Below are 18259 nucleotides of genomic sequence, written 5' to 3' on the forward strand. Positions count from 1 at the left end.
TTCCTGGTCCATCTCAACCTGCCAATAGCCACTATTGAGGTCAAGGGTAGTGAACACAACAGCGCCAGACAATGACTCCAGGATCTCGTGGATGGTAGGAAGAGGATGGGCAGCAGTCTGGGAAACATTGTTGGTTTTCCTATAGTCTTAGATTTTGTGTGGACCACCAGTCTTTTTTGGTATGAGGACAACAGGAGCAGCCCAGGGAGAGGAGGAGCGTTCTATTATATCTTGTGTTAGCATATCATTAATGAGTCCCGTTTGGATGATTAGCGTCGCTGGGGACAAACGATATGGCTTTTGCTTGATCGGCATTTCCTGTGTAAGGAATATTTTGTGCTTCAGGAGCCCGGTGCGTCCTAGCTTTGAAGTACATACATCAGCATTATTCTGCAGCTGTTCCAACAGCCTTAACTCCTCTGGCTGTTCCAGCTGAGCTCTTCTCACAGCCTGTAAAAGGAGATCATCAGAAGGATTATCAAGGGTTCGTGGTACCGGAGCAACGGCAGAGAAGACTGCCACATTTGAACCCCAATCATGTAACTTCGTAGCTTCTGATTGGAAGAAATGCTTCTTGCTCGGATTGTATGGAAACAAGTAGCAATTGTGTGCGATCTCAATCTGGACACCACTGAAGTACATGAAATCAATTCCCAACACGACAGGAAAAGCAAGGTTCTTGGTTTGTAGGATAACAGAAGGAATCATATAGGAGCGGTTACACAGGTGGAACTCTACCTCCACTCCATCCAAGTGGTCGTTTAGCCTCCTCATCAGCCAGATAGAGTGGACCTTCTGTCCACGGCTTCAAGTTGTATTGTGGACCTTTAACCTCCTTCCACAGTTTCTCATTGAGCAGTGTGTAGGATGACCCGGTGTCCTGGATGGCTCTTCCTGTCCCATGGACAGGGGTAACACCAGTTGGTGCGGTAGTAACTGAAAGGAAGGGGATGTCAATGGGGGTGGGGTGTAGGCAGAGACTCTTGGGGTTTCAGCACTGGTTAAAGCACCCAGAGTAGGATGGTCATTCCTGTGAAAAGAGTTAGGTGTGTTGTGATTTGTGGTTTCTGGAAGGGTTTACTTGATACGGCCTTGGACATGTACCTGAAGAATGTCCCTTTTGGCTACATCTCCAACAAAACATGAGAGGGGTCTTGGCTGGAGACTCTGGCTGTTGTTGATGGTCTGTCTTGGGTAACTGTTTGGGTGTCTGTTTCTTTCTCTGGTCATATTGCTGTTGGCATTCCCTGTCCTTCTCAAACTGCTGTCCCAAGCGAACCAGTCCATCGACAGTGGTGACTCGTTCTCGGAGTTGACTGGCTAGTAGTGGGTTGATGTTCTTCAAGATCAATTTTGTGACCTCATCCTCCTCAATGCCAGGTTTCCACCTTCTGCATAGGGAGTGGTAACCGTATGCAAAGTCACGGATACTCTCTTTCTCGCTTTGCACTCGATTCCTGACTCTGTCTGCCAGCTCATCTGTGTAGTCCTCAGACAGAAATGCAGAGGAAAACTTGGCCTCAAAGTCAGCCCAGGAGGTAGTGGTGAGACGTGCCACATCCCACCAGTCTCGAGCTGTCCCATGCAACACATTCCTCAATGTGGCAAGGAGTTCGTCGTCAGCCAGGGGATTGAGGGCAAGAAAGTCACGACATCTTTCCAGATATATTAATGGATCAGGACTGTCATCTTTTTTCCCAAAGGTGGGAAATTGCAATTTAATGGGCATCGCCCCCACATGACGTCTTCTCATATCACCATGAACAAACGAGCTAGGAGGGATTGAGGAAGTAGAGGGGGAGGGAGTTATTGGACCATGAAAATGAACACCAGGATGCATGGTGGCTGCAGCATGACCTTGTCTTGGCTGTTCGGAGGTGCCAGCTTAGCCCTCAGTGGTCTGAACAGAAGTGGACACCAGAGAAACTCTGTGCAAGAAGTTGTGCCTAATGGGGGCCATGTCCTCAGACACGTCATCCAACATTTTAACACAATTAGAGAGCTCTGTCTGCAAGTGGTCTACAGTGTTAACCAGGGGAGAAAAAACAGAATGAACGTCCTTGAGGACCTCAGTGTGATGATGTTGCAGGCGCCATTGGAGAGTGGCAGTGAGTTGGTTTCGTTGGTAGTCAAACTGCCTGTCCATGGCACCAGTAATTTCCACGCTCACTGAGCTCTGTCAGCATGTGGGTTAGAGTGCTCATTGAGTTTCTGAATTCCATGGCACTCTGTTGCTCTTCACTCAGACATTTGAATTTATGGTGGATAAGAGTTTGGAGATGTTGAGTCCGACGAATATCAAGGATATCACCTTGAAGTTGTAAGACTACAACCTCTGGAGATAAACCAGACAATGGAGGAAGGTAGGGTGTCAGAGGGAGGGCTAGCTCAGTACTTCCACACAGATCCATGTCAATAAGTGAATAACTGGTTAGACCTGTGGCCTGTGGTCCAGACCGAGCATTCAGATTCCCAGGGCTCTGGCCCAAATCAACTCCATTATCTCCATTCCCATTATGATTTGTATTGTCAGCTTGATGGTCAGAATGGCCCTGTATATTCCCATTGACAGGTATGACATGGATGAGCACATTATCTTGGGGTGAATCCATTGTTTTAATTCCACACAAGATTTGCTTTGGTCAGTTCTCAATGGTGAGCGGTCCCATCTGGGGTGGCCTTTTTTATGTAACGGTTTTGACTTGAGGTTATTATTTATAGGGGTGCCAGGTAGGTTGTGCCTACCAGAGAAAACATTGGTTTCTCCTTTTGGTTTGGGAGGAATGAGTCCCATCTGGTCCGTCAAGTCTACACCAACACAAAGGACTTATGTAAAAGTCAGGATGGAAATAAACTTTTCATAAACCCTTAAGACATTGGAAAGAACTTCAAAGACAACTATATTCTTTTGTGTGGGTTGTATTAGCAACATCAATGATTACACACACACATAATAATATCACAATGAGTTCTGGCTCCTCCAGAAATGTCCTGTACCAGGCGGGCCTAAAAAGTGTCCCGCCCGGTAAAGGAGTTCAGGGAACTCAAGTGGCCTTAGTCACGCAATGTTTGTCCGTTCATTCCGTGTAGCGTAAACCCAGTATTAATCATACAATCAATATAACAATTATTTTACCACAGAACTTTAAAGCGTATCAACTCTTACTAAGTCCTCAACTACAACTAACTACATCACAGTATACATCACATCAAAACAAATGAAATACCATATACAAAAAGGTTGTAGTCAGTCACAATCCAATCCACCAACAGATCTCCAGCGGAGAAAGGCCACGAAGAACGGCGAGGTGTAGTCCACGGACGCAAAGAGTGGATCCGATCCTGGGTAAACTCTATTAGGCTACAAAACACACGTTTTAACAGCAACAAAACAAACGGAATAGAGAAGCTTCGGAACTGAGGGTTGAACACATCCTCATTCACGTCTCCATCACAACCCCACTTTTGCGCAGCTGATGCTGGCTATTTAATTGGGAATTAAAGGGAAAGCGTCCTATTGGAAGGAGAAGCACTGAGACGGTTCAGACAAATTCAGGGCCGTCACACACCCCCTCCCCGGGAAAAAGCCGACCATTGCCCTGGAAGGCACATCTTGGTCGGGGAAACCGAGAAAGTTCTCCTCATCACTTTTCTCCAAAAGTATTCATGACTTTTTGGAGCTCACGCTCCTCAGCTGAGGGGTCACAGGCCTTAATTAAGATGTGAGACTTCTGGGTCTGGAAATCCAAGAAAAGTCTCCTCACTTTCCTCTTCAAAGATATCCAGGACCTTGCGGCGCTCAATCGCCTCCAATTCCTCAGCCGAGGGGTAACAGGCCTTAAGGCGTGAGACATGGACAACGCGCATATCTTCACCTGTGTCCTCTTTCACCACTCGGTAGTTCAAAGGGCCCATCTGCTCCGCAATCCTATATGGTCCTTGCCATTTAGGAGCGAGTTTGGCCGAGAAGAATTGTTCAGCTTTTGAGTAAGGATGAGAGCGAAGCCACACCCGATCACGAAGCTGGAACTGCATGTCTCGTCTGTTCTTATCATAATTTCTCTTCTGCTTGAGTCGAGCCCGGATCATGTTCTTTTAGACAAGAGCTCTCAAGTCATGGAGATGGACTACCTGGTCATAGCAAGCAGCGTCTGGAGTAAGCTGCTGGGGCTGTAGCACCATATCCAAGGGTCCTCGGAGAGGACGACTTAGGTCCAGCTCTGCAGGTGTGACTGCAGTGGACTCTTGCACAGCAGAATTCAGGGCAAATTGAAACTTGTGAAGGTGCTTGTCCCAGTGTTTGTGCTGGGTCCCTACATAGGAAGCAATCATTGTCTTCAAGGTTTGATTTACTCTCTCAGTGAGATTGGTCTGTGGGTGATAGGCCGTGGTCAACTTCTGTCTCAGGTTCCATCTTTGGCAGGTCTCCTCAAAGAGGTCAGAGACAAATTGGGAACCTCGATCAGACAGGATGTAATCAGGCACTCCCCAGCAAGTCAGGATCTCTTTCGTAAGGATGTTAGAGACGGTCCTTGCTGTGGCCTGGCGCAGGGAAAAGAGCTCCACCCATTTTGAATAGTAATCAACAAAAACAAGCATGTACACATTCTGATTGGAGCTTCTTGGAAATGGACCCATCAAATCCACTCCTAACATTTCCCAAGGTTGAGTAACCACCGTTTGCAGCAACTTGCCAGCAGGCTTTCTACCTTCTGGTTTGTACATTTGACAAACCTGACAGTTTCGGATGTGTGACTTCACATCCATGCTCAGATGTGGCCAGCACAGTAACGCTTGCAACCGCTTGTAGGTTTTGAACCTGCCCAAATGACCAGCTAATGGGTCTTCATGGAAATGTTGAAGCAGTTGAAGGCGTAGAGTTTCAGGTATGTACATTTGGTAGAGTGTTCTGTGAGGTAGTTGTACAACTCGGTAGACTCTGTCTTCAATGATGGTCAGCTTTGTGGTAGGCTTGACCATCTTTTCTCCATCTTCCAGGATAGTCTGGTACAAATCCTGTACTTCTGGATCATCCTGTTGGGCTTTCCATATGGCCTCATCAGAGATGGGAAAGTCCGTTTGGCGAGTCTCGACTGCTTGACAGGACAGTAGCACATGTAAGATGAGGGCCACCGTTATCACAACCAGGAGCTCTGGACAAGGCATCTGGAACAGTGTTGTATTTTCCTTTCCTGTATTCTACTGCAAAGGTGAACTCTTGCAACCCTAGAGCCCATCTTATGAGTCTGGTACTTGGTTTGTTGGTCTTGAACACCCACACAAGGGAGGAATGGTCAGTAACCACAGTGAAGTGTCTTCCCTCCAGGTAGTACCTCCACTTTTCCAAAGCCCAGACAACTGCAAGGCACTCTTGCTCGGTTGTGGAGTAGTTCCGTTCTGCTCCATTCAATGTCTGACTGGCGAACGCTAGCACTTCTTCAGTGCCAAGTCCAGTCTGTTGGACTAGGACAGCACCAAGTCCAACATCACTTGCATCAGTGTAAACAACAAAAGGGCAATCAAAGTTGGGATGGCCTAAAATGGGAGGTGTGACGAGGTGTCGTTTCAAAGGAGGTCTGGCACTCTGCCGTCCATTGGAATTTCGCTCCTTTTCGCTTCAACGCGTTGAGGGGTTCTGCCACCTGAGAGAAGTTTGACACAAACCGGTGGTACCATCCAGCCATACCAAGGAACTGTTGAAGGGCCTTGAGTGTGGTTGGCACAGGGAAGTCTTGTACAGTCTTTGTCTTTTCAGGATCCACATGAATGCCGTCAAAAGACCCAATATGGCCAAGGAACTTTAGGGAGGTTTGGCAGAAGTTGTTCTTCATATTCAAGGTCAGACCAGCTTCTCTTAGCTTGTCCAACACTGCTTGAAGATTTTGAAAGTGTCTTTCTCTGTTCTGAGAGTAGATAATTATATCGTCCAGGTAGACGAAACAGATCTTCCCTTTGAGCTCACCTAACGCAATCTCCATGAGTCTTTGGAAAGTGGCAGGAGCATTCTTTAATCCAAAAGGCATCACCTTAAAGGAAAACAAGCCCTCAGCACAGACAAAAGCAGTCTTGTCCTTGCTTTCCTGGTCCATCTCAACCTGCCAATAGCCACTATTGAGGTCTAGGGTAGTGAACACAACAGCGCCAGACAATGACTCCAGGATCTCGTGGATGGTAGGAAGAGGATGGGCAGCAGTCTGGGAAACATTGTTGGTTTTCCTATAGTCTTAGATTTTGTGTGGACCACCAGTCTTTTTGGTATGAGGACAACAGGAGCAGCCCAGGGAGAGGAGGAGCGTTCTATTATATCTTGTGTTAGCATATCATTAATGAGTCCCGTTTGGATGATTAGCGTCGCTGGGGACAAACGATATGGCTTTTGCTTGATCGGCATTTCCTGTGTAAGGAATATTTTGTGCTTCAGGAGCCCGGTGCGTCCTAGCTTTGAAGTACATACATCAGCATTATTCTGCAGCTGTTCCAACAGCCTTAACTCCTCTGGCTGTTCCAGCTGAGCTCTTCTCACAGCCTGTAAAAGGAGATCATCAGAAGGATTATCAAGGGTTCGTGGTACCGGAGCAACGGCAGAGAAGACTGCCACATTTGAACCCCAATCATGTAACTTCGTAGCTTCTGATTGGAAGAAATGCTTCTTGCTCGGATTGTATGGAAACAAGTAGCAATTGTGTGCGATATCAATCTGGACACCACTGAAGTACATGAAATCAATTCCCAACACGACAGGAAAAGCAAGGTTCTTGGTTTGTAGGATAACAGAAGGAATCATATAGGAGCGGTTACACAGGTGGAACTCTACCTCCACTCCATCCAAGTGGTCGTTTAGCCTCCTCATCAGCCAGATAGAGTGGACCTTCTGTCCACGGCTTCAAGTTGTATTGTGGACCTTTAACCTCCTTCCACAGTTTCTCATTGAGCAGTGTGTAGGATGACCCGGTGTCCTGGATGGCTCTTCCTGTCCCATGGACAGGGGTAACACCAGTTGGTGCGGTAGTAACTGAAAGGAAGGGGATGTCAATGGGGGTGGGGTGTAGGCAGAGACTCTTGGGGTTTCAGCACTGGTTAAAGCACCCAGAGTAGGATGGTCATTCCTGTGAAAAGAGTTAGGTGTGTTGTGATTTGTGGTTTCTGGAAGGGTTTACTTGATACGGCCTTGGACATGTACCTGAAGAATGTCCCTTTTGGCTACATCTCCAACAAAACATGAGAGGGGTCTTGGCTGGAGACTCTGGCTGTTGTTGATGGTCTGTCTTGGGTAACTGTTTGGGTGTCTGTTTCTTTCTCTGGTCATATTGCTGTTGGCATTCCCTGTCCTTCTCAAACTGCTGTCCCAAGCGAACCAGTCCATCGACAGTGGTGACTCGTTCTCGGAGTTGACTGGCTAGTAGTGGGTTGATGTTCTTCAAGATCAATTTTGTGACCTCATCCTCCTCAATGCCAGGTTTCCACCTTCTGCATAGGGAGTGGTAACCGTATGCAAAGTCACGGATACTCTCTTTCTCGCTTTGCACTCGATTCCTGACTCTGTCTGCCAGCTCATCTGTGTAGTCCTCAGACAGAAATGCAGAGGAAAACTTGGCCTCAAAGTCAGCCCAGGAGGTAGTGGTGAGACGTGCCACATCCCACCAGTCTCGAGCTGTCCCATGCAACACATTCCTCAATGTCAGCCAGGGGATTGAGGGCAAGAAAGTCACGACATCTTTCCAGATATATTAATGGATCAGGACTGTCATCTTTTTTCCCAAAGGTGGGAAATTGCAATTTAATGGGCATCGCCCCCACATGACGTCTTCTCATATCACCATGAACAAACGAGCTAGGAGGGATTGAGGAAGTAGAGGGGGAGGGAGTTATTGGACCATGAAAATGAACACCAGGATGCATGGTGGCTGCAGCATGACCTTGTCTTGGCTGTTCGGAGGTGCCAGCTTAGCCCTCAGTGGTCTGAACAGAAGTGGACACCAGAGAAACTCTGTGCAAGAAGTTGTGCCTAATGGGGGCCATGTCCTCAGACACGTCATCCAACATTTTAACACAATTAGAGAGCTCTGTCTGCAAGTGGTCTACAGTGTTTACCAGGGGAGAAAAAACAGAATGAACGTCATTGAGGACCTCAGTGTGATGATGTTGCAGGCGCCATTGGAGAGTGGCAGTGAGTTGGTTTCGTTGGTAGTCAAACTGCCTGTCCATGGCACCAGTAATTTCCACGCTCACTGAGCTCTGTCAGCATGTGGGTTAGAGTGCTCATTGAGTTTCTGAATTCCATGGCGCACTGTTGCTCTTCACTCAGACATTTGAATTTATGGTGGATAAGAGTTTGGAGATGTTGAGTCCGACGAATATCAAGGATATCACCTTGAAGTTGTAAGACTACAACCTCTGGAGATAAACCAGACAATGGAGGAAGGTTGGGTGTCAGAGGGAGGGCTAGCTCAGTACTTCCACACAGATCCATGTCAATAAGTGAATAACTGGTTAGACCTGTGGCCTGTGGTCCAGACCGAGCATTCAGATTCCCAGGGCTCTGGCCCAAATCAACTCCATTATCTCCATTCCCATTATGATTTGTATTGTCAGCTTGATGGTCAGAATGGCCCTGTATATTCCCATTGACAGGTATGACATGGATGAGCACATTATCTTGGGGTGAATCCATTGTTTTAATTCCACACAAAAGATTTGCTTCGGTCAGTTCTCAATGGTGAGCGGTCCCATCTGGGGTGGCCTTTTTTATGTAACGGTTTTGACTTGAGGTTATTATTTATAGGGGTGCCAGGTAGGTTGTGCCTACCAGAGAAAACATTGGCTTCTCCTTTTGATTTGGGAGGGAATGAGTTCCATCTGGTCCGTCAAGTCTACACCAACACAAAGGACTTATGTAAAAGTCAAGATGGAAATAAACTTTTCATAAACCCTTAAGACATTGGAAAGAACTTCAAAAACAACTATATTCTTTTGTGTGGGTTGTATTAGCAACATCAATGATTACACACACATATAATAATATCACAATGAGTTCTGGCTCCTCCAGAAATGTCCTGTCCCTCGGGCCTAAAAAGTGTCCCGCCCGGTAAAGGAGTTCAGGGAACTCAAGTGGCCTTAGTCACGCAAAGTTTGTCCGTTCATTCCGTGTAGCGTAAACCCAGTATTAATCATACAATCAATATAACAATTATTTTACCACAGAACTTTAAAGCGTATCAACTCTTACTAAGTCCTCAACTACAACTAACTACATAAATCATCACAGTATACATCACATCATAACAAATGACATACCATATACAAAAAGGTTGTAGTCAGTCACAATCCAATCCACCAACAGATCTCCAGCGGAGAAAGGCCACGAAGAACGGCGAGGTGTAGTCCACGGACGCAAAGAGTGGATCCTGAGGGTTGAACACATCCTCATTCACGTCTCCATCACAACCTCACTTTTGCGCAGCAGATGCTGGCTATTTAATTGGGAATTAAAGGGAAAGCGTCCTATTGGAAGGAGAAGCACTGAGACGGTTCAGACAAATTCAGGGCCGTCGACATTGTCATTTCAATGAAATTACATTGAACCAACGTGGAATAGACGTTGAATTGACTTCTGTCCGGAGTTGGTAGCCACTATCTTCCATTAACTAGAACCCTGAGACGTCCTGTTCAGAAACTGTGCAGCTAGCAACTGTTTAATGTTACTGCTTAATGCCAGAGAAGAGCCTAGAGGTGGGACAGGACAGACAGACTTCCTCACCATGTGAAAAGGACAAACATTTTGTCCTGTTTTCTCGGTCATCCTGGGCTCTGTCACTGAATCACAGAAAAATAGGAACCAAGTAGTGAGACAGATGGATTTCCCTTCTGACAGCATAATAATGCCATTCCAGCTGAATCTATCTGCATCTGCTCGAACCCTATTCGCAAAATTAGTTGAAATTGTAGAAACTATGAAATGCAAGCTAGAGCTATAAACGTTTTACAGCAAGTGTTCATTGACCCTTAGTTGCATAGCTTCCCAGTGAGGTCTTCGTTGAGGGAGATGCAGGCCCAGGGTAATTGCGTGTGAGGGGATTGTTTCATAGCGTGAGGTAGGTCTGGCTGCTGGGTTGACTGGGTTCACCATCCACAGCCTCGGAGCACAACGGAGAGAGAGGTTAGGATGTGAACAGAGAAGGCCTAGACCAGCTCTGCCCGAACTGTCTGTCAGTGACTGTACTGTCGGGGCCTCCGGCACTAGCAGGATGTCACCTGGAAAAGAGGATCGTTCTGATATTACATTTTCAATTTGATATTCTTCCCTTCGTCTGAAGCGTAAATGCTTTTAAATCGAGAAAGCCCAAAGATGAAAACAGGACAGCAATTTCCTGTTGTCTTTTGTGAGATTTTTGTTCACCTCCATGTATTACATAATGTAGGCTAAATATGAGAAGACCGACTCTTAACAAATCCCTCAACACTCTATGGATGTTCTGAGTTGGGACCCGAATACGGACCTTTAAATATGGCTTTAACCTGTTTATGACTGCACCCATAGCGTGAAAAACCCAGCAGCATTGCAGTTCACACACTCAAATCAGTGTGCCTGGCACCTACTACCATAACCCATTCAAAGGCACTTAAATATTTTGTCTTGCCCATTCACCCTCTGAATGGCACACATACACAATCCATGTCTCAAGGCTAAAACATCCTCCTTTAACCTGTCTCCCCCCCCTTCATCTACACTGATTTTGAAGTGGATTTAACAAGTGACATCAGTAAGGGATCATAGCTTTCAGCTGGTCAGTCTGTCATGGAAAGAGCAGGTGTTCTTAATGTTTTGTACACTCTGTAGGCTATTACTAAATAAAAAAATATGAACAGACTATGTAATGTAGCTTGTAAGTGGAGAACGTTCCGACCTGCTTTTAGAACTAAGTATCTTTAAGCCTACTCAGGTTACCTTCTGTGACTCTGCAAACTCTGTTCAATCGTTCATTTCGCAGAGAGGTAGATTAAATTCATTAAGCACACAGATATAGATTTATTACAAGCTGAATGATTAGCCTATTATATCATGCCACGCCACTACTAGTCACCAGGCTAGACAGAGTCTTTGACTCAGTGAATGTGACAGAACCAATGTCCTGGCCTTGTATTTCCATCCCGAGGAGTGGCTCTAGCATTGAGTCTGTTCACTAGCCTGTTACCAGCTCTGTTTGTGCAGTCTCACCAGCTCCTATGCTCCTTGAGTTGGCAAGATGGCACAAACAGAATTTGTTGGGTGTACTATATACATTCACTTGTGGGTCCTTGTCTTATTTATCATGTTGATATTATAGACACCTACTGATTTTGGACTGTGATGGATTGTACAAATAGATCACGCTTGTGAAGACAATCTGGAATAGTAGAATTAGCCTAGCAGGCAGCCTTGGGAGCAAAGGGATTCCTCAAAGGGAAAATAAGAGGAGAATTAACTGTGAACCTTGGCCCATGCTCTTCCCCTGGGTGGAATGGGGGGGGAAAGAACGCCGAGACCTTTTAAGGGCTCAGCACTTTCACTTGTGAAGTTTTGTTTCCCCTGTCACATTCCCCAGACTGGTTTATTTCTGTGGGGAAACAAGTAGCAGAAATGATCCCCTGTTTGTGAGTTGTGGTGCGAGTCAGTGTGACTGGGAGTTACCCCTAGCTGTGGCACAGTCGGTCTTGCTCCAAACATTTGTTATTCACTTGGTAATTATGCTTCTCTATAATTTCTCTGGTCATAGGGCACTGGCTGACTCTTGCACAATTGCCCTGTGTGTGGTGTGTGTGTGTGTGTGCGCGCATGTGTGTTCCTTTTCTGTTGCTTGTCTTTCCTCTCCCCATCTCATGTTTGCTTATTTCCTATGATAAGAATAAAGGCCAGAAACAATGTTTATTCAGCTCCGTGCTGTGTTTATTTAGACTATTTCAAGAAGGGTTCCTAGAGTGAGTGTTGTTAATGACCACGGCATGGTGGTAGAATAGACTAATGCCTGCTGGGACCCAAATACAGATCAGACGAGCAGAACAGCCATGGGTCCCTAGGTCGGATACAGCTGGTGGCACTGGTGGTGTTAATCACCTCTATTAGACTGGCTTCTGTTAGTCCCTGTAGTAGTTTACCTGCTCACTAAACAAGAGGAATAAACACATTCTTGGCAGAAAACCAAGAGTGTATTCTGTTTTGAAATCTGTTTGATCTCGGTGGTATTCTGGTCAGGTAATTTCATAAAGAACTGATAACATGGGCCTTTTTTTGTAATGAAGAACTGTATCTATCTGTTAGGGGGACATTGTCTGTAGAGCTTCCTCTTCCCTCACTCTTCCTACTCCTCTGTCCTACCAACCATTGCTCTTCAATACTGGTCTGGGAGGTGCTGCATGTTTAGATCAAGCCTTTGGAAAAATCTGTATATAGCCAAAAAGCATTGTAGTTTACTGTACTATATAGTGAGTATATAAAACATTAAGAACACGACTGACCAGGTGCATCCAGGTGAAAGCTAAGATCCCTTATTGACGTTACTTGTAAAATACACTTAAATTAGTGTTGATGAAGGGGGTGAGACAGGTTAATGAATGGGTTTTTAAGCCTGGACAATTGAGATATGGATTGTGTGTGTGTGCCATTCAGAGGGTGAATGGGAAAGACAAAAGATTGAAGTAACTTTGAACGGGGTAAGGTAGTAGGTGCAGGCGGACCGGTTTGTGTCAAGAACTGCAATGCTACTACGGTTTTCACGCTCAACAGTTTCCCATTTGTATCAAGAATGGTCCACCACCCAAAGGACATCCAGCCAACTTCAAATCGAGTCAAATCAAACTTTATTTGTCACATGTGCCGAATAAAACAAGTGTAGACCTTACCGTGAAATGCTTACTTACAAGCCCTTAACCAACAGTGCAGTTCAAGAAGAGTTAATTAAATATTTACCAAATAAAGTAAAATATAATAAAAAGTAACACAATAAAATGACAATAACGAGGATATATATACGGGGGTACCAAGTCAATGTGTGGGGGGTACAGGTTAGTTGAGTTAATTTGTACATGTAGGTAGGGTGAAGTGACTATGCATAGATAATAAACAGCGAGTAGCAGCAGTGTACAAACAAATGGAGGGGGGGTCAATGTAAATAGTCCGGTGGCCATTTGATTAATTGTTCAGCGGCCTTATGGCTTGGGGGTAGAAGCTGTTAAGGAGCCTTTTTGTTCTAGACTTGGCGCTCCGTTACCGCTTGCCGTGCATATGACTTGGGTGATTGGAGTCTCTGACAATGTTTTGGGCTTTCCTCTGACACCGCCTATTATATAGGTCCTGGATGGCAGAAAGCTTGGCCCCAATGATGTACTGGGCTGTACACACTACCCTCTAGCGCCTTGCAGTCAGATGCCGAGCAGTTGCCATACCAGGTGGTGATGCAACCGGTCAGGATGCTCTCGATGGTGCAGCTGTAGAATTTTTTGGAGGATCTGGGGACCCATGCCATATCTTTTCAGTCTCCTGAGGGGGAAAAGGTGTTGTCATGCCCTCTTCACGACTGTCTTGGTGTGTTAAGACCATGATAGTTCATTGGTGATGTGGACACCAAGAAACTTGTAACGCTTGACCCGCTCCACTACAGCCCTATCGATGTTAATGGGGGCCTGTTTGGCCCTCCTTTTCCTGTAGTCCACGATCAGATCCTTTGTCTTGCTCACATTGAGGGAGAGGTTGTTGTTCTGGCACCACACTGTCAGGTCTCTGACCTCCCTATAGGCCGTCTCATCGTTGTGGGTGATCAGGCTGTTGTGTCATCAGCAAACTTAATGATGGTGTTGGTGTCGTGCTTGGCCACGCAGCCGTGGGTGAACAAGGAGTACAGTAAGGGACTAAGTACACCCCTCTGCGTGGCCCCAGTGTTGAGGATCAGCGTGGCAGACGTGCTGTTGCCTACCCTTACCACCTGGGGGCGCCCCGTCAGTAAGTCCAGGATCCAGGTGCAGAGGGAGGTGTTTAGTCCCAGGGTCCTTAGTGATGTGAGCTTTGAGAACACTATGGTGTTGAACGCTGAGCTCTAGTCAATTAACAGCATTCTCACATAGGTGTTCCTTTTGTCCATGTGGGAAAGGGCAGTGTGGAGTGCAATTTGAGATTGTGTCATCTGTGGATCTGTTGGTGTGGTATGTGAATTGGAGTGGGTATAGGGTATCCAGGAGGATGCTGTTGTTGTGAACCATGATCAGCATTTCAAAGCACTTCATGGCTACCGACGTGAGTGCTACGGGGTGGTAATCATTTAGGCAGGTTACCTTTGCTTCCTTGTGGTGGTCTGCTTGAAACAAGTAGGTATTACAACTTAACACATCTGTGGGAAGCATTGGAGTCAACATGCGCCAGCATGCCTTTTGACACCTTGTAGAGTCCATACCCGACAAATTGAGGCTGATCTGAGGGCAGGGGGGGGGGCGCGCGCAACTCAATATTAAGATGTTCCTAATGTTTGGTATACTCAGGGACTCATTCAGACATTTAGTTCACTCATCCGCATCATACTTTAGGACTGTCATGTGTAGATAAGCATGGCCTATTCCATAGGATTAGTTTAGACCGGAGTTCATGCATTTGTTTAGTTCAATGATCTGAGACACACACCTAAAGTTTACTACAAGCTTTACTCTGTCAATCTACGTGGGTGAAGTGGGATTTCTGGAGTAGGGGACACCTTTTGGTAACATGATATACTCGCCGGTCCCACTCTTATTCCCAATGGGGGGGGGGGGGGGGGCAGCAGCAGCAGCAGCAAAGTGTGTGTGTGTGTCATTTCATTTTGTGAAAGCAAGGAAGAGTGGCCTTCCCTTTCTCGTAGTAGTAACTAGCTTTAGCCTGGCTAGCTAGCCTTCCCACATCTCCGTGTGAAATAATCAATTTATGATCAAAATATATGCCTTGGCAAATATTTTTATACTTGCCGGTGTAACCTAAAACATTATCTCAGTTCATGCTGCTTGTGTATTCATTCCCATATCAGCTAAAAATAGACCATGTTTTGGTCAGGCAGAAAAAAGCACATGGCTAGCTAGTTGGCTACAGCAGGTTCTACCATTTCACAATAGTCTGTAAACACTAGTTATTACTTCTAAACAAAATACCTTTTTGGATGGATTCTTGTTGTTTGGTTTACTGTTTGAACATTTGTTGAGATTTATTTTTGGTTGCAAAATGGTCTACTTTGATGAAAAGCCAAGGAACAAAACGACAACTGCCCCCACAGCTGCGGAAGGAATGATACAGGGTGTCACTTTTTTACGACCTGAAAATTGCATGAGCGGAGCCGCACATTTGTGACGAAAAACATTGCAACACTCCAAATCCTGGCTCTGCGTAGAGCTTGTACTGTAGTAAACTTAAATTTCTTAACCCAGAAACGGACTCCAAAGGCTAGTGAAGAGAACTATCTGATGTATGTGTACATAATGCACAACTAAGCATATAAGCTTAACCTATATGATGCAAGCTTTTACTTACTCATGTCTTTTCTTGTTGACAAGAATTGTTCATGGTAATTCGTAAAACCTGTTTTTAAATTGTTTGTTTAGCGTGGCAGCCGGAAGAGGGGTGCCTCACGCTCCAGCAACATTTCCCATGTAACACCAGTCTGTATTATAGAATTAGGTCATTTAATAGGATCTCTGGTCTGTGTGAACTGAAGTGTTGCTGTTATTGTCACTGAGCTGTAATGTAATACAGCATGTGCTTTAAGCTCTCTGTGTCTCTCTTTGTCCTGCAGCGTGGGTGGGCTCCCTCTCCATGGGGATGATCTTCTTCTGTTCGCCCATTGTCAGCGTCTTCACAGACCTGCTTGGCTGCAGGGTGACAGCCGTGGGCGGAGCTGCCGTGGGCCTGGTGGGATTGCTGGCCAGCTCTTTTGTCACGTCAGTACTTCTATAGCTACCCTCTTTCATCAACCATTCTTATGTGTTGTGTTAAAATGTTGTCGGGTGTGTTGGGGACTTCTTTATACTAAAGTCCTCCTTACACGTGTGTGATAACAAGATAAAGGGCCTATTACAGTTAAGGGTTGGTCTCCTGTCATCCCTTTCTAATCATCTCATGTGATGGTACACTACCAAACTCAACCATTTAATCTGTTAATACACACAACAGTACCTTGACTGCGTGGAAATACATTGCACAATAGTTTCTGTTGACACTTCCATCACCTAATATAGCATTAAATACGCGAACAATGTTCTGCACCTGGCCAGTGTAATAATACTGTCAGCTCAGTTAGTATATTGATGCCCTTCAAATAACACTTAGAAAACCCTCTGGGTTGTCCTACAGATGTAGGATCTTAATTTGAGTATTTGAGGTTTAGAAAGGCTTCTTAAGTTTCTTCTTTGAAATCTGACTATTTTTTTCCCTTATGAAAAATGTATCAACCGCTACAAAAATGTAAATTTAATTCTAATACACATCATTAATATTTCCTATTATTGCTGCAGGATTATTTTCCTGCTGTAGCAAACTGGCTCAAATGAAGATCCTACTTCTGCATATCCAGACTCATGATAGTCTAAAATGAGGGAACAAAGATCACCAGGGTACAGTAGAAGCAGTGGTGTAAAGTATTTAAGTGAAAATCTACTAAAGTCGTTTTCTGGGGTATCTGTACTTTACTATTTATATTTTTTTACAACTTTTACTTCACTACATTCCTAAAGAAAATAATGCTATTTTTACTCCATACATTTTCCTTGACATCCCAAAAAACGTTCTCTTGATTTTATCATCCCTGGTTGACTCACTAAACACAAATGGTTTGTTTGTAAATGATGTGCACTTGGTTATCCGTAAAATAAAAACTGGAATAGTGCCATTAGGTTTTTTCAATATAAGGAATTTGAAATGATTTATACTTTTACTTTTGATACTTCAGTATATTTAAAACCAAATACTTTTAAACTTTTACTCAAGTAGTTTTTTACTGAAGTATGACAATGCATAATTTTCCACTGAGTAGAAGTACTGGGAAAGGATCATTAAAGGTGTGGCCATAAATGAATAAGCTGTGTTTTATCTGATATCAGCCCTGTAGTGGTATGAGAAGTGAGTGAACATTAGAGCTGATGACTGTAGCACTCTGAGAGACCTGCCGTTACCTCGAACCTGGCCTGGCCTGGCCTGGCCTGGCCTAGAAGTAGCTCCAGCTCACCCCTGACCTCGCTCATCTGGGGCGGCAGGGTAGCCTAGTGGTTAGAGCATTGGACTAGTAACCGGAAGGTTGAAATCCCCGAGCTGACAAGGTACAAATCTGTCGTTCTGCCCCTGAACAGGCAGTTAACCCACTGTTCCTAGGCCGTCGTTGAAAATAAGAATTTGTTCTTAACTGACTTGGCTAGTTAAATAAAGGTAAAATAAAAAAATCTATTTATCCAGAATTAGTTTTGTGCTAACGGTAACCCTCCTACAGTCCGGCTTGCAGTTGGCTCACCGCGGACTGGGAGGTACACAAACAAACAGGGCTGACATTACTCAGCTAGCATAGTACACACGACCTGGGAGTGAAGCTGTAACTGATACCCTCCAGGTGTTGGAAGTTGAACCAAGCCAAGTTTGTTTTCCAAACTAGACTAAAATGAGTCAGACATGAGAACTTGTTTAGCTAGCTCCTCTATGGAGTCAAGGTACTCAAACGTGTTTTACTTTATGTGAACTTTAAGCAGCTGTAAACATAAAATTGATCCCACATCCTGTCCGGTCTCTCCTCGCTGACCCCACAGGTCCCTGGGTCCCATGTACTTCACTTATGGCATCGTGTTCGCCACGGGCTGCTCCTTCGCCTACCAGCCCAGCCTGGTGATCCTGGGACACTACTTCAAGAAGCGCCTGGGCCTGGTCAACGGCATCGTGACGGCCGGCAGCTCTGCCTTCACCGTCACCCTGCCCTTCGCCCTGTCAAGCCTGCTGGAGAAGGTGGGCCTGCAGAACACCATGAGGATCCTCAGCATCCTCATGTTCATCCTCATGCTGGCTGGGTTAAGCTACACTCCCCTGCTGCCCAAACCTGTCAACAGCAACAAGCCAGGCAGCCGCTGCCCGCCCATGAGCAAGGTGTTCAACGTCAGCATCTGGAAGTCTCTGGGCTACCGGATCTGGGTCTTCGGCATCCCTGCAGCCCTCTACGGATACTTTGTGCCTTACGTTCACCTGGTGAGTGGTTTTATTTTCCATGGGGGGGGGGGATCTTTGATGTGTACTGTGTGA

The 18259-nt window shown here is 45.5% G+C and overlaps 1 protein-coding gene across 1 annotated transcript in view; it reads left to right on the forward strand.

Annotated features, from left to right (window-relative positions):
• Positions 1 to 18259, forward strand: part of LOC135506045 (monocarboxylate transporter 10-like) — a 76349-nt gene that overhangs the window by 41333 nt on the left and 16757 nt on the right. Inside the window, exons 2-3 of the mRNA XM_064925412.1 lie at positions 15780 to 15924; positions 17776 to 18205. Of these exons, the coding sequence (XP_064781484.1) occupies positions 15780 to 15924; positions 17776 to 18205 (575 nt within the window). The remainder of the gene's footprint in view (positions 1 to 15779; positions 15925 to 17775; positions 18206 to 18259) is intronic.

The sequence above is a fragment of the Oncorhynchus masou genome, chromosome 19 (genome assembly GCF_036934945.1).
Source record: "Oncorhynchus masou masou isolate Uvic2021 chromosome 19, UVic_Omas_1.1, whole genome shotgun sequence".
Taxonomy (NCBI): domain Eukaryota; kingdom Metazoa; phylum Chordata; class Actinopteri; order Salmoniformes; family Salmonidae; genus Oncorhynchus; species Oncorhynchus masou.